The sequence below is a fragment of the Cololabis saira genome, chromosome 16 (assembly GCF_033807715.1).
Source record: "Cololabis saira isolate AMF1-May2022 chromosome 16, fColSai1.1, whole genome shotgun sequence".
NCBI classification, from domain to species: Eukaryota; Metazoa; Chordata; class Actinopteri; order Beloniformes; family Belonidae; genus Cololabis; species Cololabis saira.
Window position 1 is genome coordinate 28,731,925 of NC_084602.1, and position 25,921 is coordinate 28,757,845.

The 25,921-nt window shown below is 43.2% G+C and overlaps 2 protein-coding genes across 3 annotated transcripts; one reads left to right on the forward strand and one right to left on the reverse strand.

The window, feature by feature from the left end:
• Positions 1-7,495: 7,495 nt before the first annotated feature.
• Positions 7,496-11,924, forward strand: tmem54a (transmembrane protein 54a). The gene is made up of 6 exons (XM_061742892.1): positions 7,496-7,633; positions 9,438-9,634; positions 9,781-9,840; positions 10,252-10,440; positions 10,515-10,652; positions 11,420-11,924. Exons 1-6 carry the CDS (start codon positions 7,621-7,623, stop codon positions 11,555-11,557), a joined length of 735 nt encoding a protein of 244 aa, XP_061598876.1. The 5' UTR covers positions 7,496-7,620; the 3' UTR covers positions 11,558-11,924.
• On the reverse strand, positions 11,883-24,272 carry LOC133461891 (histone deacetylase 1). 2 transcript variants are annotated; one of them, XM_061742891.1, is made up of 13 exons: positions 24,124-24,272; positions 22,540-22,652; positions 22,339-22,456; positions 22,178-22,252; positions 21,930-22,068; positions 20,905-21,046; positions 20,738-20,830; positions 20,528-20,636; positions 20,285-20,425; positions 13,792-13,900; positions 13,555-13,685; positions 13,314-13,466; positions 11,883-12,910 (listed from the first exon to the last, which is right to left on the reverse strand). In XM_061742891.1, exons 1-13 carry the CDS (start codon positions 24,173-24,175, stop codon positions 12,855-12,857), a joined length of 1,431 nt encoding a protein of 476 aa, XP_061598875.1. In that variant the 5' UTR covers positions 24,176-24,272; the 3' UTR covers positions 11,883-12,854. The 2 variants fall into 2 exon arrangements, with proteins under 2 accessions (XP_061598875.1, XP_061598874.1); XM_061742890.1 differs by having other exon boundaries at positions 13,296-13,466.
• Between the last annotated feature and the right edge of the window lie 1,649 nt (positions 24,273-25,921).

Below are 25,921 nucleotides of genomic sequence, written 5' to 3' on the forward strand. Positions count from 1 at the left end.
ATTGAAAAAGAAACAAGGGGTAGGTTATTATGCAGATGGGAAGTTTTTTTTACTTCCTTTTCAGGCATGAAGGTTTATTTCCCTTTGATTTTGTTTAATGTGTTCTGTGTAATTTTTTTTTTTAATTAATGCTCAAAATAAAGATTTCAATCAAATCAGTTTAGTATATAATATTTATAACCCTTTGATGCAAATCCTGGGTCAAAAGTGACCCAGCTAAGGTTTATATTTTTTTGTAATCAAATAATTTCAGTCAAGGTATTCAACTTTTTTGATCAAAACTTTTTGAAAAGCCTTTTTAGTCATTCTAATGCACAACATGGGCCTAAATGGCCTATATTTGTTATGGGTGAGCGATACATATTAAGTAAACGTAATCATTAATCCCGTCATGCAGTAAATATCTTGACATTAACATTTTTTTTCTTTAACAGCTTTTGTATTTCTTCAAGTTTCCACAGTTAATGCACTATTTTGCATGACACCAAGATGCGTTTCAGACTTTCACTTCAGCCACAAGTATTGTTTCCATCGTTACTTTAAGAAAGGTATTACAGGACAAATTTTTCAAATGGGACTCTTTGGCAGAACAGGCCAGACCCTCCGATCATAAAGCCGTCCAAATTACAGGAGATTTATAGCTCTACATTTGGATTCAAAAGGCAACATGACCATGGTGAGCTACTGCATGTGCAGAGGAAGGGAAAGGCTGTTGTCCTGAGCACTAGCATGACAGTCAGAGAAACCAGAACAAAAATGGATTAGATGGTTAGCAATCACTCCTGTACGCAGAGTAGTATGGTCCATGGTATGATAAGCTGGGTGTTGCCACCCTGAATACACCAGCGTCACCGCAAAACACCCTGATAAGGGTGGTGCACACAGGTTATTCATCAAGGAACTGGGAAAAGAGCTGTCATGCCATGCATGGAATGCATGTCATTGAGGCATAACATGCTCATACATTTATATAATAAAAAAACCCACTCAGTAAAAATAAGTTTTACTCAATTTATTTCAACATGAACACTCATGAGGTCATTCTGCCTTGTCCATTCTCCTGTGGAAGAGAAATAAGTTTAAGGTCATGTATTGATATCCAAAGCAATTTAGAGTGAATCCTACCTCAGCAGATGCAGAAAGGTTGAGTGCAGCCCTTTGAGCCCAGGCTCTCGTTTTCCTGGAAGTGAATCCCTCTTAGGTCTCCCTTGCACACATTTGCTTTCTTCCTGCTTCACTTCCTCCTCGTAACTTAGTGTCTGTGATCCATCAGCACTTTTGGAAAACTCAAGTTTTGAACGAATTATTGGCTCAACAGCCTCAAATGTCATTGAGTTCATTGGCATTTGAGACTCCTCATCTTCCATTGTGTGGGTGGCCCTTGGGCTAAAGTAATTTGACTCAGTTTCAGTAGGTGACAATTTCTTTTGAGATTCTGCTGCAATGGCCTTGCCAGCTGATTTTGGCTTGTCAACCAACATCAGATTTATACTGATCTCAGTAGGCTGAGGGGCAGCATCCTGCACAGCTCCTGGATCCAGAGTCCCAGATCTTCCAAACCTCTTTCTCTGGAGCTGCTCTGTAAAGACCACATTACCTGACATTTCAGGAAGGGGCCAAGCATCGGCCACTGGAAGTAGATTCATATCCCAAAGTGAGGAACCACCATTGTAGTCCTTTAGAGTCTGACCAACAATTTCACTTGCAGGTAGTGCAACGAGAGCTTCTTCATTCATGGGCAGCGGCTGAAGCTCAGCGTTGTAGCCATCACTTAGCAACTGACCCAACATACCATCTTCAGATTGGGAAACCATTTGGTTTGTGTATTGACCATGCATCTGTCCAGGCAGCCAGAGTGTTAGCCTGGCAGATGGGTCCTGACTCACCACCACTACACCCTGTGAAGACAAGAGTGCGTCCTTTGATAGAAAACCAGAATCAATCATGTCCCCATCAGAAGGAAGGCCGGACTGCATGGAATTGGATGCAGAGGGAGTCATTTGTGGTTCAGAGTCTAGAAACACGTGATTTGTGTCCACAATGATGAAGGGGCCAATGGTGAGAGAAGCCTTGGCATCTTAATTAAAAAAAAAAAAAAAAAAAAAAAAGTATATATAAAGTTTGCAGTGAGCCAGAATCAGAACAGAAACTGCATTGATCCTGAGAACTCACCATCCGAAAGACTCTTCACAGACAGGCCTTTACACTTTGAGCTACAGCAGCTGCAGACCGTCACGTTGCCATTTAGTTCTTCCCACCTGAAAGCAAAGCCTCAGCATGACATTGTATAAACTTATACACAATAGTGCATACAGTTACCTCGATTGGCTCGCGTTGTAGTTACAGGCCTTTGAGGCAGAAGTGACTCCTTTGTCAGAGACAATGACGTTGCAGTGGACGTACAGCTGTAGGGGAGAGGGTGTAAGTCCACAGTTGCAGCAGAAAGCATAGCATATCTGTATAAATATTACCTCAGGAACCAGAGTGGATGCAGTCAATACAAAATTGACCACATTTTCACCAGGGGAAGCTGTGAACTGTGCAACAGTATGGGGAGCACCGACTGAGGATGAACACCTAGCAAAGAAATATCCAGTTAGGTAGAGATTGTCACCAGTAGGCTACTGTGCAGGCCAGTCACCCACTTACCCTTTGTTTAATATGACTGCATGCCTGGGTCTAATCTGAGCCTCAGGAGAAGCTGAAGTAAAGCAGGCTTGAATGAAGAGCTGCTGATCTGGCCTAGTTTTGCCAGAAACCTGGAGGTTTATTTCCTGGCCTCTTGTATAGATATTGGACTCAGCCACGTCTGTCCAGGATGCTGAAGACAAACAATTGTTTATGAATAGAAGGAACCTGGTCAACTGAGGAGCATTTCTGGCTTTACTCACGATTCATGGCTTGAATGGTGAAGCGCTTTGCATCCACAGGGGGTGTGGAGATAAAGTTTGGTTCCTCGTGCAGTCTTTGAAAATAAAAGGCACACAATTGGACATGAGCACAAGCAACTTATACTATACACAGATAGCATTAATTAGAGAGTTGCTGCATAGCCCAACCAATTTTCTGTTAGGGGCAGTACTGGAGTTGAGGGGGGATGGCATCCCTCCTGAAATAACGGTCCAAATCATCCCCCCTGTAAAACTGCCATCCCCCTTGCCATCCCTTATTTCATTTTATCAATGAATGTGGTTTTACTGCTATTTCAACATTTAGAGTTATCACCAGAAAAATAACTTATTTGACAATTTTCACCTGTTTCAAGTAAATTTTCACTTGAAATAAGTAGGAAAATCTGCCAGTGGGACAAGATTTATCTTCTCATTACAAGCAAAAAAAAAAAAAAAAAAAAAAATCTTGTTCCACTGGCAGATTTTTCTACTTATTTCAAGTGAAAATCTACTTGAAACAGGTGAAAATTGTTGTTTTTTCCAGTGATGAGTCTTGTTTTAAGTGTAATGAGATTTTTTTACTAAAATGAGACATTTTAACTAGAAATAAGACAAATATTCTTGTTAAGATTTTGAGTTTTTGCAGTGATCCATTTTACTTATCCTGTGAAGGACAGAGTCATATTGATAAGTTCATAAAACAGTTTTTTATTGTTGTGTTTTGATGTATTTGATGTAAGCCCAGTGGATATTTAAAGCTTACAGAAGGCTGCATTTAACTGCTGCTATGTCATTCCTGCAGTATTTCTGCAGGTGTTTTGGTCAGTGCTATTATATTATTTGTAAGCGGCACAAATGATCTGTCCCCATATGATAAAATCCACCATCCCCTCTGATTGTTTTTTTACAACTCGAGTACTGGTTAGGGGCATTTCCATGCGCAGAGACAGAGGTGGCTTTGGTAGAGGCATCTGTACCTTTTGGCAAAACAAGTGACTCACCTCTTTGGTATGCAGGAGACGTAGACGGTGGGAGGAGTTTGCCACTGGGCAGGCAGAGCTTTGAGATTCAGGTGGAGGGAATTGGTGAACATCTGCAAACCACTGTGGAGCTGCAAGATATTGTATTAGAAAGTGCTTACAAGATCTAAAAGTAAAAGGAGGTGGGGGTCAACTCACCACAGGTGTAGTTCCACATTCCTCCAAACCATAAGCAAAAACAAGTTGATTCTGTAGTTCTCCATTGCTATAGCATCCATTACCCAGCTGTACCACTTCTGGAGTCAGGGTGAGGCCAAAGGCGTTCTTATCAACCAGCACGGTTAGCTTTGATTCATCACAAGACACCTGGACGCTGGGAATGTTCATGAAGGAAGGAAAATCAGTAAGCTCTTGCAAGCCACCGGTCCAGGATCGCCAGGAGTTGAAGATGGCGTCAAAAGGAAGAAAATCAAAATTTCTTTCAATTGGAAAAATCTCATTCTCAAAAAATCCTCCAAAATCAGGGGGAAACATAGGATCTTCATATCGCATAAAAGAGTGTGCAGCAATTACATGCCCAAAGAAAAGGCAAAGAATTTCCTGTAATGTCCCCATTGTGAGCCTCAAACTAGGCCAACAACTCTGGTTGTTTCCGGCACACAGGTTTGTATTTAACAGGCTGCGGTGACAACTGCAGCAGATGTTTCTAATCACATTAACGAGGCAAAGCAAGGTCACCGCGTCAGATGGAGCTGTTCAATCATTTACTTCTTAAAACACATTACCAGTAATGTTTCAATGTGTGAAATGAAATAGTATTTTATTAAGTCTGAGCGTAGTTTTTAGGACATCCAAGGCTTCAATGCATTTCTTCTGGCATTGTAATACTATACGTTGTGACAGTAAACAACTAAAATAGTAAATTAAAAACCATCAGCAGCAAATAAACAACTTGACATTGGGAGAAAAAAAGAAAGAGATTACAAACATGCAGAAGAACCAGTATGGTGAAAACTGTTCGATTGCACAACTGTATCTATCATCATCATCATAATAATAATAATAAAAATAATAATACATTTTATTTGTAAAGCACTTTTCATGAGATAATCTCAAAGTGCTAACATAAACAAAGGGAATAAAATCAAGACACATAAAAGACCAGAAGTAAAAAGCATAAAAAGAATAAAAACATCTATAAAAGACCAGGGAAAGCCTTCCTGAACAAAAAGGTTTTAAGCCTCTTTTTAAAGGCGTCCACAGGCTGGGGTCGACGTAGCTGTTCAGGGAGGGAGTTTCAGATGTGGGTATTCAGGGAGGGAGTTCCAGATGTGGAGGTTCAGGGAGGGAGTTCCAGATGTGGATGTTCAGGGAGGGAGTTCCAGATGTGGGTATTCAGGGAGGGAGTTCCAGATGTGGAGGTTCAGGGAGGGAGTTCCAGATGTGGATGTTCAGGGAGGGAGTTCCAGATTTAGGTGTTCAGGGAGGGAGTTCCAGATGTGGAGGTTCAGGGAGGGAGTTCCAGATGTGGAGGTTCAGGGAGGGAGTTCCAGATGTGGGGGCAGCAGAGCAGAAGGCTCGGTCTCCCATGGAGCGGAGTCGTGTGCGGGGCTGACAGAGGAGGTTGCTGTTTTGTGAGCGGAGGTTACGGGTGGATGAGTGAGGGGTCAGGAGGTCTTTGAGGTATTATTATATAGTATCGAGGGGCAGTGCTGTAGATGCAGAGGTGGGTGATGAGGGCGATCTTGTATTGGATTCTTGAGGTTATGGGAAGCCAGTGTAGGTTCTGAAGAATAGGGTTGATATGGTCATATTTGCGGGTTTTCATCAGAGTTCGGGCAGCACAGTTCTGAATGAATTGAAGTTTCCGTAGGTGTTTGTTGGGGATACCGATGAGCAGGCTTTTACAGTAGTCGAGCCTGGAGGAGATTAAACATCACATTCACATGTAATTTAAACAAAGAACATATTCAAAGCCATTATAAAAACCAAGGCTGGAGGGAGGTCATGAAAATCATGAAAAAATATAGTTCCTACACGTTTAGGCATTCAGGGGGAACTAAATGCAGCAAGAGTTAATTTATCTTCCATTATGGAGATTCAGAATTTTTTTGCGACACTTGTTTTTGTTGACAGAATTTTTCTCACCAGATGTGTTCTTCACCTATCTATTAACCATAATTAGATAGTGTACTGTTTGGTGTACATTTCTGTATGCTATTAATTTGGTTTAAACTTCTTTGGGGACTTTCTTTTCACATTGTTTTTGATTTAGTTGGCCTGTCTAAAAAACACCGCTAATTAATGAATACTTCTGATGAACACTGAATAAAGTCACAACATTCTGTGTCACATTTTTCTGAAGAATTTCAAGTTATGCTATTAAAACTAAAGCATTATGGATCTGTCACTGCAGAGAAAGTCATTAGTCCTGTCTGAACGTTAAATGGCAGTATGAAGTGCAACCTTTGTTTTCAATCACCTGAAATATCTTTCCAGTATTCATTTATTTACAGTATTTATTTATTTATTTATTTATGTATGTATTTATTTGTTTGTTTATTTATTTAATGTAGAGCCTGATTAAGATGGTTGGGACCATCTGGCCCTGGAGCCATATTCATATAAATCCAGAGGTGGGTAGTAACGAGTTACATTTACTCCGTTACATTTACTTGAGTAAGTTTTGGGAAATTTTGTACTTTTAGTAGTTTTGAATCACTATACTTTTTACTTTTACTTGAGTAGATTTGTGACGAAGAAACTGTTACTCTTACTCCGCTACATTAGGCCACGTTGAGCTGTTTTGTCACGTACACAGACTCAAACACACACACACACACACACACACACACACACACACACACACACACACACACACACACACACACACACACACACACACACACACACACACACACACACACACACACACACACACACACACACACACACACACACACACACACACACACACACACACACACACACACACACACACACACACACACACACACACACACAGAGAGTTTCTATGAGTTCATGGGCTTGTTCTAGTTCTGGTTAAAAAAGAAAAGTACAAAGGCTTGAAATTTTGTGCTACTTGTGCTTAATTTATTTTTTTAATTCTGTTATTATTTATTTATTTTATTATTTAGTAAAGTACTTGAATTTACTTACTAATTTTGATTTAAGCTTTTTTATTTTTTATTAATTTTAATTTATTTTATTATTTTATTGATTTAATTTGCCCGAAAGATGATTATTTTGTACTTTTGTCATTTTGAATGGTTGTGTTAAAAAAATAAATCAGACGTTACTCAACAGTTACTCAGTACTTGAGTAGTTTTCTCACCAAGTACTTTTTTACTTTTACTCAAGTAATTATTTGGATGACTACTTTTTACTTCTACTTGAGTCATATTATTCTGAAGGAACAGTACTTTTACTCGAGTACAATTTTTGGCTACTCTACCCCGCTCTGTATAAATCCGAAATGCTACATGTATTGATGTGTTTTTTACAGAACTCTTTATTTCAGATGTAATGAAGGCGGGGGCGTGGCCAGCTGTCGGGGGGCGGGGCTTGCTCGCAGGTGTGGGCGGGGCCTCAGTTCCGTCCTCAGGTGAGCTCAGCACCGTCCACAAAAGCTGGAATGAAAAAACCCAAAATGGACAAAAGCTGTCAAAAATGCTTTTAATACACCGACGTTGCTGATTGCTGTGGTCTGAGGAGGACATACAGCCACCATGGTGAATTCAGGTAAGTCCAACTCGATGCGGGATGAGTCAAACTGACATTTGTGAGCGTGTTGTGAAACTTTTAGGCGCGGTCTCTTCACTAGAAAACTGAGCTCCAGCGAGGAAGAGATGTAGATCACCCCAAGGCTTTTGTTATATGTAACCATTCAGTTAGTTAAATGCTTGTTATAAGTTGTTTTTAAGCGTTTGTTATGGGTAGTGATTTTCCAAAAAGCCCCCTTCTATAAAAATGAGACTTTCGGTGTAGCTTTTAGGCCAATAAGTGTGGGATGTGTTTATAGGTTACAAAGTCATAGGCTACTACTGCTGATCATCTCATCAATACTATAAATCTATTCGGATAGACACCAAACAGAATTAAACAAAAACTACCCTCACATCAAAGTGTAATAATCATGTTACAACATAAATAATTTGAATATTATTCCCCAATGTTGTGAGGGTTTGTACTCTATAGTTATAATAAAAGGTAATGCACATACATCAGACTAGCAATATTATGACCACAAACAGGCCTAGTGTTTCCACACCAGCCTCCTGTAGGAATGAATGAGGCAGGTCAGGATCAGCCATCTGCTGCTACCTGACTCCTCAGGCCAGGCACGTAAATGTGTTGGTGAATGTTTGAACACCCCGCACCCAGAGCTTTTGTTTGACCCAGGACTGGCTTTCATGGTCCCTGTGTGTGCATGTCATTCTCCTTTTTTACCAGAGTAAAAATTGTATGAGGAAGACTTGGCCGGATCAGGACAATCAGTGCAACATTTTGTTGCAGCTGTGGTATCTGAGCTGTCATAATGTTTTCATTGTCTCACTTCCTTTTTCCTTTGGTAAAGCAGCAACATAGGCTCTGGTGAACCCATTCAAAGTCACAACTCACTGTCAGAGGTGTCAAGTAACGAAGTACAAATACTTCGTTACCCTACTTAAGTAGAAATTTTGGTTATCTATACTTCACTGGAGTAATTATTTTTCAGACGACTTTTTACTTTTACTCCTTACATTTTCACGCAATTATCTGTACTTTTTACTCCTTACATTTTAAAAACAGCCTCATTACTCTATTTCATTTCGGCCTTTAAAAAAAAAATTATCCTGTTAAATCCGCCATCCGGATAGAGTGAATTTGGTTGTTCTTGTCCAGTTTTGTTCTTACATTCGTTGCTCTCAGATTCCTGCAACTAAACTTGGATGTACATTCCAATAAAGGTTAGGATAAATGATAACATGCCTCCAAAGTTTGACTTTTTGCACCATTACAATACTTATAGGCAACTAGTCATCATATCTCCTGCTCTCTGAAACACATGTTAATGCGCAATAGTACACATATATGGTTCTTTAATATATTTGCATTATACTAAGATGCATTCATTTTCAATTGCTTTTGTCCTTAATGGCTTTTTTCTCCCTTACATTACTTTTACTTTTATGCTTTAAGTAGTTTTGAAACCAGTACTTTTATACTTTTACTTGAGTAAAAAACTTTTGTTGATAAACTTGAGTTGATACTTCAACTTCTACAGGAGTATTTTTAAACTCTAGTATATACTTCTACCTGACACCTCTGCTCACTGTATTTCAGAGATTATTTGATAAACTTGAGTTTATACCGAGCTTGCATTATTTAAGTTTCATTTAGTGACGTATTGACATGCATACCTGACTGCATACCTATTAACGTGTGTCAGTTCCACTCTGACTGTATGTCAGCATGCAACAATGACTTGAGTATCTGTGTTGCCACAGCTCAAAGCTAAGTAAAGGTCAGGGATCTCTAAACAACACAGCGTGTCTTCTTCCAGGGATATGCTGTGCCAACCTCAAGGACAACAAAGCCTTGATGAAGATGGGGCTGGCCTTGGTTCTGGTGGGCCATGTCAACTTTCTTCTGGGCGCACTGGTGCACGGCGCTGTGCTCCGACACATCAAGATTCAGGCCACACTCCGGACTATTGTGTACACCACCTCTAATGTCATCGCCATTGTGGAAGGCTTGGTGGTAAGGAGACTTGTGCACAAGACTTGACCTTTCTCTCTGTAACGCAAGTTAAATTATGCCAATAAGTGTTAAACCTTAAATCACTGAAGTAGTGATATTGTATTGTAAATTAGTTATGAATGATCTCCTTTCATGTTTCTCTGCAGGGAATTATTTGTGGAATAATAGCTATTTTCTTGTCCAAAAACAAGAAAAACAGGATCCTGGTAAATATAGTTTCACCTCTTTTTCCACACCTTCTTCTACCTCCTTTCAGTATGCAACTGTCATTTGCCGGCTCCTGTTGGAACTTGCCCCTCCCTCATTTTTAAAATGTATTCAACTCAGCATGTATATTGAATGTAGTTATTGGTGCAAATTATTTTGGAGGGATTTCATTTTTCTTTAAACAAATAAATAAAAATCCAGATTAAAAGGGAGATGGTGGGTTTGGACTTCTACATTAAACAGTGATGTACCGGTAGTTGTTTAAAGAGTTATAAGGAGGGCAAGCCTTTTAACAGAACATGGGCTCACCTGAGACTCTACGTATTCCAATTTCCTTCTTCCAAATTTTATGTAATGTATGAGTGTGCAAAGTATTTCTCTTCCTGAGATACTTCTGTTGTCCTTTGCAGAAGTGGGTTCTGTTGTTCTGCAGCTTTCTGGCAGGTCTCTTGGGAATTGCTGCTGCCCTGTCCTTGTCAATTTCTACAATCAAAGCCATTATTCATGAAGGAAAAAGCCTTCTAGAGCTCTGCCAGACTCAGGACATCGACTCATCCAGCATTACCAACGAATGTCCCTTTGACCCCACTCGTCTCTATGTAAGTAATCATATATTTGTCCATCAAAATGTATTACACATACTGGCTATAATTTCTTTGTCTTTGTACCTCAGGGAACCACCATCATCCTGTGGGTGCCGCTCATCGTGATGTCCATCGTGGAACTGGTGTTCTGCTTCCGCTGCTTTGCTGCCTGCACTTCATTTCTGTACCTGTGCCCATGCAGGAGGAAGCCGGTGCTGGCTCGGAGGGTAATCTGAGTTCCAGTATCTCGTTTTGTACAAGACAGTGGATCGTAATGGCCTTTTGCCTGCGATGTTTTACATGACAGGGAAAAATCTAAAGAATTTGCTTATAGAGTAAGACCGGGATCTTCCAGAGAGGTAAATTATGTGAACACTGACTGAATATGTATGGAAGCACATAAAGGTGCAGGTTACAGAAGAACTGTTTACAAGCCTGTCTTTCACATCGGTATTACCATGTAATGCAGTAATTTTTTAATGGCTTTCATACGGTAGACTTTTAGGTGACAGTTCAAATAGATTTTTTGGATAGTAATTATCACTCCTATGCTTAGAGGGGAAAAAAGTAAAAACTATATCCATAAATATACATTAACGTCAAGTTTAGTGCAGGCAAAAGGAAGCCAGTGGTTTACACATGCTGGCAGGGTAATTTGGGTTTTATACCAAAATTAAGGTAGATGTGTATCGTCAACATTCAAAGCACAACATCAGTCATTTCTTAGTTTGAGAAATAGATAAAATATTTTCTCTATTTTGAGGGTTGTCTTCAACATTTCATAGAATATTCATGTCTGACATGTCTCAATAGGGTACATTTGTTTTTTTCCGCTATTTTTGTAGCATTGTTTGACTTAAAGGTACAGAGAGAGATGTTGCACTGTTATTTAATTTGCAAATTAAAAAGGTGACTTACACTGTACATGCCCAGCTGCATAAAAGTTGAATTCATCCTGGGTTACATAAATGAAACATCTGATTCAATGATTCAGGTGCGTATCCAGGCTAGAACTGAAATCCCAACACCCCGCCCAGAACCAGATGAAGAGACGGGAGCTGAAGAAGAGCCCGTAGAGCAGGATGAGCTCCTGGACAGGAATACTGTGGTGGAGCAGAGCGACTGGCTCTGAAACCGTCGGATCTGAAAGGCTGCAGTTCCGACGGCCTCGACGAGACAGAACTCAGGGGATGAATAAACAGATTCCAGAGCCGCGTCTGTTACACCTCAAACGTTCCAAGACTTTTGGACTTAAGCAAACAAAGTTGTTGTAATTTATATTTTGTCTTTTAGTGGCGGGGTGGATTTTTTTTTTCTTTTTGAATGAATCTCTCAGATTTTACTCTTTTATGCGATAAAATGTTTGTATCTTGTTTGATGTTTTGAAAAATGAGCCACTTGTATGTCTTTTGTAAAACTGCATCACCATCAACCAAAAATCACATTTTCTACACTGATTAAAAAGGAAAAAAACATTTTAATAAAATTGCAACTCATGGCAGGTTTGTTGGTATTTACAGTCAAAACAACGTCAGATTTAAATGGCATGAGCTCCTTGGTGGAATACATTTACTCACTTTTGTTTTTGTTGCAGAGTAGAATTATGTACAATTAATGAATTCTGACATCCGTGTCATGCTCTTCAGGAGCACGAGACCAAAACGTTCTAAATTGTAAGACAAGAGTCACATTAATCTAACAAAGATTCCACTGTTTGTATCAGAAACGTGTGAATTTACAATATGACCTAAAAATATTAGAAGTTAGTTTATTTCGATGTGCCATGTGAAAGCTGTTCGGGAATACGCAACGTAGTCACTGGCTGCAAGGCAAGACCAATGACAGATATGTTACAGTAAAAGATCTTCTAAAACATGCTTCAACTACATTATCAAAAGGCACAGGACAAAGTGGGGCTGAAACATGAAACAAAGTAGCCAAAATATCCGACTTAAATAAATTAAATCCAGATATATAAAAAAAAAAAAACAGACATGTATCTGTTTACAAGTACAAAGCAAATAACATAGCAAAGATGAAAACGTGTACAAAAAATACTCAAAAAGGAATTCATTTCCCTAAACAGGAAAGTTTGCAAAGGTCTTGTGGGAGAAAGGGAAAAAAGGAGGGAAAAAAAAACAATAAAAACCATCTGTATCTCCATCATCCCATACTGAAGGAGTAAGAGATCACTTGTTCTTCCTCGATTTCCACTGAGCCGGTCCGAAACACAATTTAACAGGAAAAAAAAAGAAAAAAAAAAACGTTTTATAACTTTTTATCTCATGTAATGGCATCATTGAGTGCTGAGGACCTACAAGTGTTTTGGACTCCTTTTTCTACCAAAAGGAATTAGTAAGAAAATATGTAACACTTCCAGGTGCCCATGTTCTAGAAAGCGTGGTCAATATGTTTAAGCGCATTTTTCCTCATTTAGATGTGTCCATTTTCTCCTCCTCTGGTGCCTTCTCCTCTTCTTTTACTTCTGCAAAGACATGATATGAAATAACTCAAACCCTGTCATGCATAGTAACCACTACAGTGAGTTGCTGTTTTCTAGCACATGCATGAGTTTGGATGGTTAAGTTGCACATGAAATTAGGAAATCCGTAGAAATTAGGAATCATTCATACCAATTCAATGAATCACACAGAACAAAATAGCCACGTAAAACATTTTTGTAGTTCATTATTTAAATACAGCCATTTTTTTTTTAATTACTATTTTTGATAAAAACAGTTTGAGCTTCTTATCAGTAACTTGTGAAAGAACTGCATGTCCACAGAAGGAGACGCATCAGAAACATGATTAGAAATAAAAACTGAAAAATAACATGAAGAGATTGAGATGAGAAAGTAAAATATATATACCTTTTGTTTCCTCCTCACCTTTCTTCTCCTTTTCCTCAACCTCCTTCTCTCCTTCGGTTTTGACTCGTTTGGCTTTCTTGAAGCTGGCTGTGTTTCTACGGCCTCCTTCACCTTCATCTTCTGAGTCAGAGAATTCCTCCTCACACGCTATCCTCTTGTCGTGAGCACGGACTAAATTTCATTAAAGCAAAAGGGAAAGTTAAAATGGGAAACTTGATGAATTTGCAGACATAACTTCAAAATAAGAAATGTGTTTTACTGGATATGCGCTTGTTGGGATCCTCCTCCTCCTCATCTCCACTGTCCTCCTGCACAGCATCTTCTGGGATGGCTTGCATCTGAACTCCGGGGGCGTGAGGCAACATTCGCAGGTTCTCAAACAGGCGCTGCCTAGAGGGCAGAATACATGACAGTTTAAAACAAAAATCACAACACAAAACATAAACCTACAATGTAATCAAGTCATGAAGACGCATGTAAAACTTATTGAACTCACTTGATCTTCTCCAGGTAGTCATTTGTGTTCTGATTAGTCATGTTGGAGGGGCTGATGTGCAACTTGAAGTCTGGTCCGAAGTACTCAAAGTAGTCATTGTACGGGAGCTCTGTGGAAGTGAGGAGTTTTTTTTTTAGCTGGCTTTGGTTGGACCAAATTTGATCACATATGCCTGAAGGTTATAAGGGCACTTATCAACTTTTTTGATAAGCCAGGTTTTCCTCAGCAGGTTAGATGTTTTCTACGGGGGTTGGGGCAGTTTATGTACTTTTACAAGCTTCTGCCCAAAATCATACATTACTTACTACAATCAAGAGAAGGTTGTTATACTGGAAACTATGAAGAATTTAAAGAAATACACGACAAAAAGAAACACTGTTTCTATGAAAAAAGAAAAGAAGACTCAAATAACCGTCAATAATGTAATTTTGTTGAAAGTGATGTGGGTTTTTTTTAATCTACCCATTGGGATCTCACAACACAACCAAGCTCTTAAACTATGTAGATTTCAATAGTTGAGGGGTGCATTTAGGTGTGAAACTATTCTGTAAAAAAAACTGGGAATAACTTCAGTTTTACAAAGTAAATTGTATTTCATTAACCAAATATTCTCTTTGATAGTCAGCTATAGCATTCGTGAATTTGAGTTGTGAAATTAAAACTGTAAACAAATCCAACATAGAGACTATATGTATGAGGGTTCCCTGATAGCCCAGTTGGTTAAGCAGGCGCACCGTATAGAGGTTATCGCCCCGGCGCCGCAGCGCAGGCTCGAATCCTGTTGCTTTTTACTGTAAGACTTCTCCTTTCTTTGTACCAAAGTTTCCTGTTTAACCAATTTCAAAATAAAGGCCACCAAAGCCACAAAAAAAATGTAAGCAAAAAAAAAAAAAAAAAAAAAGACCACCACAATATAACTGACTTTCAAAGAAAACCACAGCAAGTAAAACGAAAGTTACGCCTGTAACTACGGTTCTATGAGTCCCGGATGACCGCCAGGCGGTGCTGTAAGCACTGGATATCTCCCCCTCGCGCATGCGCATGTCGAGTACAATACCAACAATGTCACGTCACCCGTGACCCCTGCATGACCCCCGGAAGGGTATATCTTCCGGCGTCAGCATGGGATCGGCTCCTAGAATCTTCTCGCGAGAGCACGAGGATTCGGAGTGACCGGCAGGCCTGGCGGTCATCCGGGACTCATAGAACCGTAGTTACAGGCGTAACTTTCGTTCTATTTCGTCCCTACTGACCGCCAGGCGGTGCTGTAAGCACTGGATGACGAATACCAACAATGTCACATAGAATCCCGGTCACATACCTCACTGATCAGGGGCAGAAGGACCCGGGAGTAGAACCACGCCCAATGGTTGGGGAGTGGCGACATTGATCCGGTAAAACCTGGAGAACGTGTCTGGCGACGTCCACGAAGTCGCGGTGCAGATGTCCTCCAGAGGCACCCCCTGCAGGGCAGCCAAGAAGCTGCGACGCTTCTGGCCGAGTGGCACCTCACCCCCACTGGTAAGGGGCGGCCACTGGCCCTGTGGGCGCGCTCGACGGTGTCCACCACCCAGTGGGACGGCGCTGTCCAGAAACAGCACGCCCCCTGTTGGGGCCACCATGGCAGAGAACAAGCTGCTCCGACCGTCGCACAGGCGCGGTAGCATAAGCAGCAAGGGCCCGTACGGGGCACAAAGGGCTCGGCCCACTCTCTGCAGGACCTAGGGCAGGAACGCCACGTTCGGCCACAACATAGCCCCTGAGCTGACTGACAGGGCATGTAACTCATCGACTCGCCGATGTCATGGCGAGGAGAAAAGCTATCTCCGTAGAGAGCCACTTCAGGCCCACCCGGGCCAAGGGCCCAAAAGGGTGGAGAAGAGAGGGCACCTAGCACCATGGGCAGGTCCCACACTGCTCGGGGGTTTATATTCATGTGTATGTTCAGGTTCTCTGGAAAGCGTCTAGAGACAACATCTGTTGTATTAGATGCTATATAAAAATCGAATGGAATCGAAAACTGGGGCCTTTGGGCTCCTCGGGGGGGGCAGCCTCAGAGCCCCCCTGAGAAAGAGAAACCAGCCGGTGGCACCCCACGGTGGCATTCTCAACCAGGGCATGTTGCGATGAAATGACCGCCACATACACCCTTAAGTGGACTGAGCACGGCCACCATCCAGGAGGGACCGAAGGGACCCCAGGATCGTGGCCACGGGGCAAAGAACAGGGTCCTCTGCCCCGTCTGCACACCAGGCAGAGAATCTCCCCCACTCGCACTCATACCAGAGGCGGGTGGGAGGCACATGGGCATTCGAGATGCCACCCCTGACGGGTTCAGGACAGCTTGACAACAATGGGTCGGGCGCCGCAGCGGCCAGACTCAGAGCCAAAAGCGACGGGGTCGGGGTGCAAAACCTGAATCCCCGGCTGGAAAAGACGGTCCCTCTGGGGGGCGTCATGTTGTGTCGCAGCAGAGCCCCCGCAGCAGTGGAAACTATGTTTCCCCGGTCGGAAGGGGGCCACCAAGAGGAGCCCGTGAGCCCTCTGGAGGACCCTCTGCAAAGGCGGCTTGCGCCGGGAGAGGGAGTCCGTCACCCGGTTCCTGTCTCCAGGCAGGAACATCGCCCGAAGGCCGGGCAGGCGAGGAGCTGTCCACGCTAGGAGGCCCCGGGACACCTGCAGCAGCTGTGCAGAGTCGGGGCCCCCTCTGGTGGCCGATCAAGGAACAGTGGACACACTGTCCGACCGACCCGGCACGTGCCTCTTGGCATCCAGGCGGGGCTGTCCAGCCACATTGCAGGGGGCGTAGCGACAGCAGGCCCAAAGGTATAAGAGGGGCAAGGGTTGCCATCACGCACCTGGTGAAAAAAAAAAAAAAAAAAAAAAAAAAAAAAAAAAAAAAAAATCCTCGGTGACAGGGAGAGCCCGCACAGGAGCACCCTGAACCGACAACGGTGGCCCCGGTAGGCGAGCCCCCGGAACCACCGGTGACGTGCCGCGACCGGCACGTGAAACAAGCGCCCTGTAGGTCCACAGTCGCAAACCACTTCCTCCTGACCAACGCAGAGCATCTGCTGTGGTCAAGCCTCCGGAAGGGCAGGACCTTCATGTATTCGTCGAGGTCCCTCAAGTCCAAGATGGGACGACGTCCGTCGTCTCACTTGCTGACGAGAAAGTAGCTCAAGTAGAACCCCCAGGCCGCGGCGGGGGGTCCACCGGCATGATGGCGCTCTTGGCCAGTAGGGCGGGCAACACCTGAGCCCAAGCCGGAATGTTTGCCGGGTCTCTGACGATGGTCATCTCAACCCGGCCGGAGATAGGAGGCCGGTGTCGGAACTGCAATACGTACCCCCGGGCTAGGGTGGAAACCACCCGGGCCCCAATGAGCAGGCAGCCCAGTAACCGAGCTGCTGCCGGAAAAGTAGCTGACGACCGGCTCCGTGGCCTTAGCGCCGTCTCCCCCGGGCTCCGGACGTCCCGGGGGGGCGACGGTCGGGATCAACGCCCCAACGCTGGTGGGACGGTCCGCGCACAGGGGGGCGAAAGTCACCAGCAGGCTGACTCACAGACCGCTGAAAGCCGCGCCGGCCGCCGTGGGCAGGCGGCCGGGGGCGAGGCCCGGGGGCCGGTGAAGGGCCTCCCGGTGTACAGGAGGCGGCCGCACCCCTGTGAAGGTACACCAGCCGCTGCCTGGTCTCATCAGCCAGGGCGGTGCGGTTCAGAGCTTCCAGGGCAGTTGCCCCAAACAGCTCCCCCGGTTCCGCCGGTGCCTGACGAAGAACCCTACGAGCAGTCTCCGTCAGGGGTGACTGCGCCAGTCAGACATGACGGCGCGTGTGCACCAGGGTGGACATCAGCCGCCCCAGTTCCCTCGTTTGGGAGGCAAAAAGCCTGTAGGGATATGTCACACATGTCCTGTGTGGAATCATCCACCTGTGCATCCTGCAGGGAGGTGGAGAGAGCCAGTAGCAGATGAAAAAAGGGTGTTCCCCAGCCGGCCGATGCGTGCCGCTGTTTCATAAGCCTTACAAATATGCCCATCAGTAACCCTACTCTGGGTAGAGGGGCACTTGGGATCTGGCTTCAGAGCCTCATCAGGAGCCACTATCAGTGCTGCAATGGAGGGCTCGATGGGGGGGGCATGTGGTGGAGACCAGCCACAGCAGCGTCCTCCATCGCCGTCAGAGCACGGTCATCAGCCGGCTGTGACATCTCTCCAGCATGAGTGCAGCTCCCTCAAAAAACTCCGACAAAGACGGAATGTGAATTCCACCGGAGAAGGATTGCGCCTGTGGAAGGCGCTAGAGGCCACCTCCGCACGCGGTGCATTCGGCTGCAAGTGTGCCAGGGCAGTGCGGATAATGCTCTGCACGGAGGAACAAACCGTCCCCTCCCGAGAGCTCTGGGCAGATGAGTGCGAGGAGAACCCCGAGCGCTGTGAGGCCGGGTCCCCTGATGACACGTTGAAGTGGCTCGCCGAGGCTGCAATGGAGATGGCGTCCTCCGGCAGCGGCGGTGGCGACCCCAGAGCAAACTCTGGCATGGCAGGTTCCACCTGGCCAGTACCAGGTTGCAGATTGAGGAGGGGCGCCGTCATCTGCTCCATGTCGGCAGCCAAGCGATCTACCTTCGAGGAGAGCTGGCTCGTCATCCGCCGTCGTTTGGGGGCCCCCACCACTCTCTTTGCCGATCGCTTCAGAGAAGACCCCGGCTGAGATGAGGGGAGGCTGGCCAACGGCCCCGCTGCTCAGGGCCGAGGCACGACACGCAGAGGTCCTGGTCATCCGCAGGGTCCAGGGCGGCCATGCACCCTGGGCATGAACGCTCCATCACAGCGACCGGTGGGAGAGGGAGCGGACACGCTGCCGTCGCCACGGATGTGCTGGCAGGAGAGAGGAGCGGTCACGCTGCCGTCACCACGGATGTGCCGGTGGGAGAGGGGAGCGGACGTGCTGCAGTCACCACGTAGGTGTCGGTGGGAGAGGGGAGCGGAAACGCTGCCGTCACCACAGCGAGCACGCTGCCGTCACCACCAATATGCCGGTGGGAGAGGGGAGGGCCACGCTACCGCCAATACGGATGTGTAAGTGGGAGAGGGGAGCGGAAACGCTGCCGTCACCACAGCGAGCACGCTGCCGTCACCACCAATATGCCGGTGGGAGAGGGGAGCGGCCACGCTACCGTCAGCACGGATGTGTCAGTGGGAGAGGGAGCGGACACGCTGCCGTCACCACGGATGTGCTGGTAGGAGAGACTAGCGGACACGCTGCCGTCCACACGAATGTGTCGGTGGAAGCGGTCACGCTGCCGTCCACACGAATGTGTCGGTGGGAGAGGGGAGCGGTCACGCTGCCGTCACCACGGATGTGCCGGTGGGAGAGGGAGCGGACGAGCCGCCATCACCACGTAGGTGTCAGTGGGAGAGGGGAGCGGAAACGCTGCCGTCACCACAGCGAGCACGCTGCCGTCACCACCAATATGAAGGCGGGAGAGGGGAGGGCCACGCTACCGTCAACACAGGTGTGTCAGTGGGAGAGGGGAGCGGAAACGCTGCCGTCACCACAGCGAGCACGCTGCCGTCACCGCCAATATGCAGGCGGGAGAGGGGAGGGCCACGCTGCCGTCACCACGGCTATGAGAAAAGGCAAAAATAGGCGTCTTTACTCAAAAAGAAGAGAACAATCCTCTCTCGTTTCTTTCCTTTTTCTTTTTTTTTTTTTTTCAAAAGAAAAAAATAATCTGCAAGGAAAAAATAATGTCGTCACATTAATAAAGTGGGAGAGGGAGCGAAACGCTGCCGTCACCACAAATGAGCCGGTGGGAGAGGGGCGTGGCCTTCACCACGGCTGTAAGCAAGACCAAAAAAGGTGTTTGTATTGTTTTTTCAAAAGAAAAAAATAATCCTTTTCCGTCTTCTCTTTTTTTTTTTTTTTCAAAAGAAAAAAATTATCTACAAGGAAAAAATAATGTCGTCACATTAATAAGTGGGGAGAGCAAGCGAAACGCTGTCTCCCTGCGCAGATTGTGATCAGGTGTCAGGCGCAGCTTGACAGCTTACCTTCTGTCAGCTGGGCAGGGGGGCGGGGCGGGGAGACGCCGCCGCCACCCGACACCATCAATACCGCGTCGGCCACAGCTCCTTGGAGGACGAAAAAAAAATCGTTACTCCTACCTTACGGCACGAAGCTGCACAGGGCCGGCGGGTTTCTTTAGGGAGGAAAAAAAGGAGCTTCACAAAGCTCCTATTTCCGTCCTGTACTTCAGACGCGCGATGCGAGAAGAAAAAAGGAGCCGATCCCATGCTGACGCCGGAAGATATACCCTTCCGGGGGTCATGCAGGGGTCACGGGTGACGTGACATTGTTGGTATTGTACTCGACATGCGCATGCGCGAGGGGGAGATATCCAGTGCTTACAGCACCGCCTGGCGGTCAGTAGGGACGAAATAGAACTACATTAACAGATTAATAGCCACGTGGGTACTGGTACGCACCATTAGGGATGGAGCTATCGAGGGCCACAGCTGTTTCATATGTCCAGCAGCGCGCCACGTTACGGATAGTGTAGCCTCCTCCACCAAGCATCAAAAGTGGCAGGTTGAAGCTCTTCATGTACTCCACACACTTAGCATGGCCTAAGCACACAAGGAAAATCTCTCATTAAAAGATCATTAGGAACACAAACAAATGAATACGCTTACAAAACCATGTAGAAAGAAATGTTTGGTGTCACTTACCTTTAATGGTGAGGTTAAAACAACCAAGCCTGTCTCCTGACAGAGAATCAGCTCCACACTGGAGAACCACTGCACTGGGCTGGTACATCTCCATCACCTTGGCCATAATCTACACAGACAAAAACCAACAGCTCTAATGGAGGTTCATGTGCATTAAATTAGACCTTAAGTGGCAAAACACAAGAGATAACGTGATTTTAATGGACTCACAGGTTTAAATATGGCTTCATATGATTCATCATCGATTCCATCCCTCAGTGGATAATTCACAGCATAATATTTACCCTTGCCAGCACCAATGTCCTGAAGAGAACAAAGCAAATGTCAACTTACTCTATAAGCACTTTGAAATGTTCAATTCTATTCAAAAGACGTACCCTAAGGTCTCCAGTGCCTGGGAAGTACTCGCCATACTTGTGGAAGGACACGGTCATGACACGGTCCGTGGTGTAAAAAGCCTCCTCCACACCGTCTCCATGATGGATGTCAATATCGATGTACAGAACCCGCTGGTGGTATCTAAAAATGAGAGGAAAATTAACTGACTCCAGCCATTTTTCCACACACAAAGTCAAGATGTTTGACCAGTTTCAAAATGATGTCATATTCAATACAAACAAGTACTTGACTTCCTGAATAGGGCTTTCTACTAGGCCTGTGTTGAAAATAAAATCGATTTCCCAATTCTAAATCGATTCTCATATTAATTCCTAAAAATCGATTTATATGTCTAAAGATCGATTTTTTTTTTCTTTTATTTATTTATGTATTATTTTTTTTCATGATTAGATTACAACTTTTGGTAATTTTTTTGTTTATCCCCAAAAAAGGAATGTTTTGTTGGACACGAGAATAACTGGTGCCATGTTTTTGCCTTTAAATATGTTTAAAAAGGTATGAAAACATTAAAGTGTTCAGTTATAGTTGCATAAATTGTCTATATTTCATTACTTTATACACTGTCTTGGGGTTACATTTGCAAAAAATGCTAAAAACCAAATTCTCAAAAATTAAAAACCAAAATAGACCGAATATGGAACGCATAAAAACGGAATGTGGGAAAAATTAAAACCGATTTCATCCGTCTGTTTGCTGCTCTGGATCTGTTTGATAATTCTGACCCACACGATGTTTCTGAAAGCAGTTATATCAGCATTCTGGGAGCTGATTGGTCCTTACAGCATCATTAGCTGCCAATACTTGCTGTTGAATCTCAATATAATACTAGTATTCATATTTTGCATAACTACAGTCATATCATTCATGCAACAACTCAAAAAAGTTTTAATAACACTAACCCAAATCAATATCGGAATCGAATCTTGATAATCGATTCTGAATCTTAAGAATCGGAATCGAATCTTGACATTTGAGTCGATCCCCAGCCCTACTTTCTACTCACTTCAACAATTCCAGGATAGCCAGTACAATGTCGTTGACATAGCAAAACCCAGAGGCCTCGGACTTCTTGGCGTGATGCAGACCTCCAGCCCAGTTGATTGCAATATCCGTCTGCTGTTTGTTCAACTTCACAGCACCAGCTGAAGGACAGTGAGCATTTTTAAAGTGAAACAGTTACTCAGACAATGAGAGTATTACTGTCCAATAAAGTCTGACCTTCGGAGATTCAGTTATAAGGATACAACTTACCAACAGAACCACCCCCCGAGAGCTGGCAGAACTCAAATAAACCATCAAATACTGGACAGTCCTCTCCCACGTTAACTGCAAAGGCACAATACAGTATTTCCTTAAGTATTACTTTCATTTCTGCACAGACAAGTTGGATTAACTTCTCTGCCCAAACTTACATCTCTGCATCTGTTTGCTGTACTCTGACATGTTGTCTGGTCGGATTGAGCGCAGAAACTTGATGTAATCATCGCTGTGGTACTTGGTCATCTCCTCTCCGCTGGCTTTGTGTGGACGCTGCAACAAAAAAGGACGGATCAGATCCTCAGGTACACAGCAGATGATTTAATTGTTAAAAACCAATCCTCAATTTCACATACATATATCTCCATCTTTCTGTAGAGCCCATAGTTGAGCAACAGGTTGTGGGTCATGCGGATCCGGTGGGGCTTCATGGGATGGCCTTGACCATAGTAATAATTTCCAACATCACCTAGAGGAAAAATTCAACAAAGCATGATGAACTGTTTTTTTTCTTCTTTAAAAAACACACACATACGCAATATTAAAATAAAAGGCTTGCAATATTTCAGTTGATTTGTAATGAATCCAGAATGTATGACTTTTTTTTTCGCATTGCATTACAGAAAATGAACTTTATCCCAATATTCTAATTTTCTGAGACAGTCCTGTATACACACATAAGAAACAATGTCCAACCATCTACAGGTTCAAAAGCAAATACAAAGAAATTATTTTGCCAAATACAGGGAAGAGGAGACATGAGGTAGTGATTGTGCGGGGATTCAGCATAATGTACATATATAAAATGGTATATATAATAATTATTATATTGTTTATGAAAATTAATATATATATATATATATATATATATATAATTTATAATTGCTCTGGTAATAACAGCTATATTTTTTGATAAAGTAAAGCTTGCCGTTTAATTTTTTCTTATTTTCATTTTCAAGCAAAATTGAAATAGAAACAAGGGGTAGGACCCAATAAGTTTTTTTACTTCCTCCTACTCCTTTTCGGGCATGAAGGTTTATTTCCCTTTGATTTTGTTTAATGACTTTTTATTTGTATTCTTTTTTGTTTTGTGTAATTGTTTTTTCGTATGCTCGAAATAAAGATTTCAATCAATCAATCAATCAATCAGACACATCTATATACAGGACTGTCTCAGAAAATTAGAATATTGTGATTTTCTGTAATGCAATTACAAAAATGTCATACATTCTGGATTCATTACAAATCAACTGAAATATTGCAAGCATTTTATTATTTTAATATTGCTGATCATGGCTTACAGTTTAAGAAAACTCAAATATCCTATCTCAAAAAATTTGAATATTCTGGGAATCTTAATCTTAAACTGTAAACCATAATCAGCAATATTAAAATAATAAAAGGCTTGCAATATTTCAGTTGATTTGTAATGAATCCAGAATGTATGACATTTTTGTTTTTTTAACTGCATTACAGAAAATAAATAACTTTATCACAATATTCTAATTTTCTGAGACAGTCCTAGATGAGGAAATAATAAATTAAACAAATAAAACTTTTATTCACAAAAAACCGAGGCAGGATCACCCCCAGTGACGTCACGGGGACCTCGTTATCCACATTAATTCATTTATATCCGAACATTTTAGTGTAATTATGGACTTTTGGAGGTAAAACTCCCAGCAGGCTTTGTTCCCCCTCATTGTTAGCATGCTAGCAGCTACCTGACCGGCACAGGTAAAAACACCGACTCAACACAAACAGAACTATAAAGCTGCATGCGAGGCTTCATGAAGACTCGGTAGGTTTTATCCAGACATCAGTTAGTACTTTATATCCGGCTGGATCAGCAGCGTGCATTAGCCCCGGTGGCTAACGAGCCCGGCTAGCTGCAGAGCGGCTCTAGTTCATCTGTTTCAGCTGCTGGTTCCAATACTCACCGTCGTAGTAATAGCAAACTTTTTTCTTCGTTCCTTGTGAAGTAAGCGCCATGTTTAGTCTTGTTTTTGGTGTTGTTTTCCTGGTTTTAACTGCAGAGCAGCTGCAGGAGACAACGGGAGGCGGAGAGTTATGGGGATCCGGGGGTGTGGTGCGGCCACTGGCCGACAGGGGGCGACAGATCCATCCGCACTGTGTCTACCGCGGACTACTTTAAGCTCCTGCGTGCTGCGTGCGCAGCCATAGGCCCATAGACAGACACATTTTACATTTTTCAAATAACAAAATAACACATTTGAACCATTTTTCAGACAATGAAATAACTGAAAAAATCTGAAAAATGGTTCAAATGTGTTATTTTGTTACTTGAAAAATGTTGATTGATTGATTGATTGAAGAATTTATTAGAAGAATTGCATAGGATCAGGTACAGTTTCATGACAGTACAGATTCGCTGATACAAAGTCAACTAAAAGGCATTATTCCAAGAAAGCATTACACTTGTTTACATTGGAGACCTTTTTAAATTCATATAACATTGAATGACATACAGGTAAGAAGCAGTACCTTGTAGGGAAGATTGTAAAAAAAAAAGAAAAGGGGGGAATTACTGTTATTTTGCACCGAGAGAGACTAAAAAGGTGATGAGACAAATAGAATAAGCTAGGTAATACAAAACAAAAGCAGAAAACAAAACAAAAAACAAAAACAAGAAACAATAATCAGAAGGAACAGCGGGATGTGCATTATTGCATTAATAGATATAGTATTGATTAAGAAACACTTAAACATAGATATCCATTAAATAAGTACAGCTGATAGCAATAGACCCCTGGATGTTATATACAGTATACGCATGCCCGTGAGAATACAGAAATACATGCATACAAATACTGAGATCAATTATGACATTGATGTATTTCAAGAACATTTTCAGGCCATTATATCACCCCACATGGTTATTCTACTCCCTCTGAGCCTCCTCCTGCTCAAGTAAGTTACCAATATTAGTATCATGTCTTAAAAAACATATAAAAGGTCTCCAGATGTCATCAAAGACATGTTGCTTCCGTCTAATAATGTAAGTTATCTTTTCCATTGTCATGTTTAAAGCCATCTCTTTAATCCACTTTCCAATTCTTGGTCCATCAACATTTTTCCAATTAAGGGAAATGATACGTTTAGCTTGTAATATACACATATCTACAAGTCTAGATTCTTTATTTTGTAATTTTGGCGTATATACCAAAACCTAGGATCCATTGGTAACTTTTTGCCTAATATCTGATCAATCATATTAATAATATCCTGCCAGAAGGATTTCAAAATATGCTTTATTGATGATAAAATATGTTTCTCTATTTTTCTTATTTTTGTGAGGGGGGATATATATTGTTTTTCGGCACTACCTTGTTCTCTATAGCTGATATAACATGAATTACTCCTATGTGGGATCAATAAAGTTTTTATTTCTGCCATCTGAGAAAATTAAATATATTATATTTGGTGCCAAACTGTTTCCCAAGTTTTTTAATGCGTGTGTGAATTAATAAATGAGCCGTAAAACGTAAATGTATTTGTAGAAAGGCACTTAATGAAAATAAGTCAATTTATAGTTTACAGCGCAGTCTTGCCACATCCAATATGGCGGCAACGTTGACGTATCGCAGCAGCGCTCGATGGGGCGTCTACGCTGCATGCTGCCGACTCCCTGAAAAATAAATCAGGGACACCTCATCGGCAGGGCCGGCCGACCTGATTTCCTTCACCCTTCCTGGCGTGGTGAATTTCTTTAGCCCC

What these genes read in the sequence shown, in the direction of transcription:
- tmem54a (XM_061742892.1), top strand. An exon ending in TTGACCCCACTCGTCTCTAT is followed by an intron (nt 10,441 to 10,514) that starts GTAAGTAATCAT and finishes TTTGTACCTCAG; the next exon opens with GGAACCACCATCATCCTGTG. An exon ending in AGCCGGTGCTGGCTCGGAGG is followed by an intron (nt 10,653 to 11,419) that starts GTAATCTGAGTT and finishes TCAATGATTCAG; the next exon opens with GTGCGTATCCAGGCTAGAAC.
- LOC133461891 (XM_061742890.1), bottom strand. Translation starts at nt 24,175, where the DNA reads ATGGCGCTTACTTCACAAGGAACGAAGAAAAAAGTTTGCTATTACTAC. An exon ending in TTTTAACCTCACCATTAAAG is followed by an intron (nt 20,426 to 20,527) that starts GTAAGTGACACC and finishes TTGTGTGCTTAG; the next exon opens with GCCATGCTAAGTGTGTGGAG. An exon ending in CGATAGCTCCATCCCTAATG is followed by an intron (nt 13,901 to 20,284) that starts GTGCGTACCAGT and finishes TCACTTCCACAG; the next exon opens with AGCTCCCGTACAATGACTAC.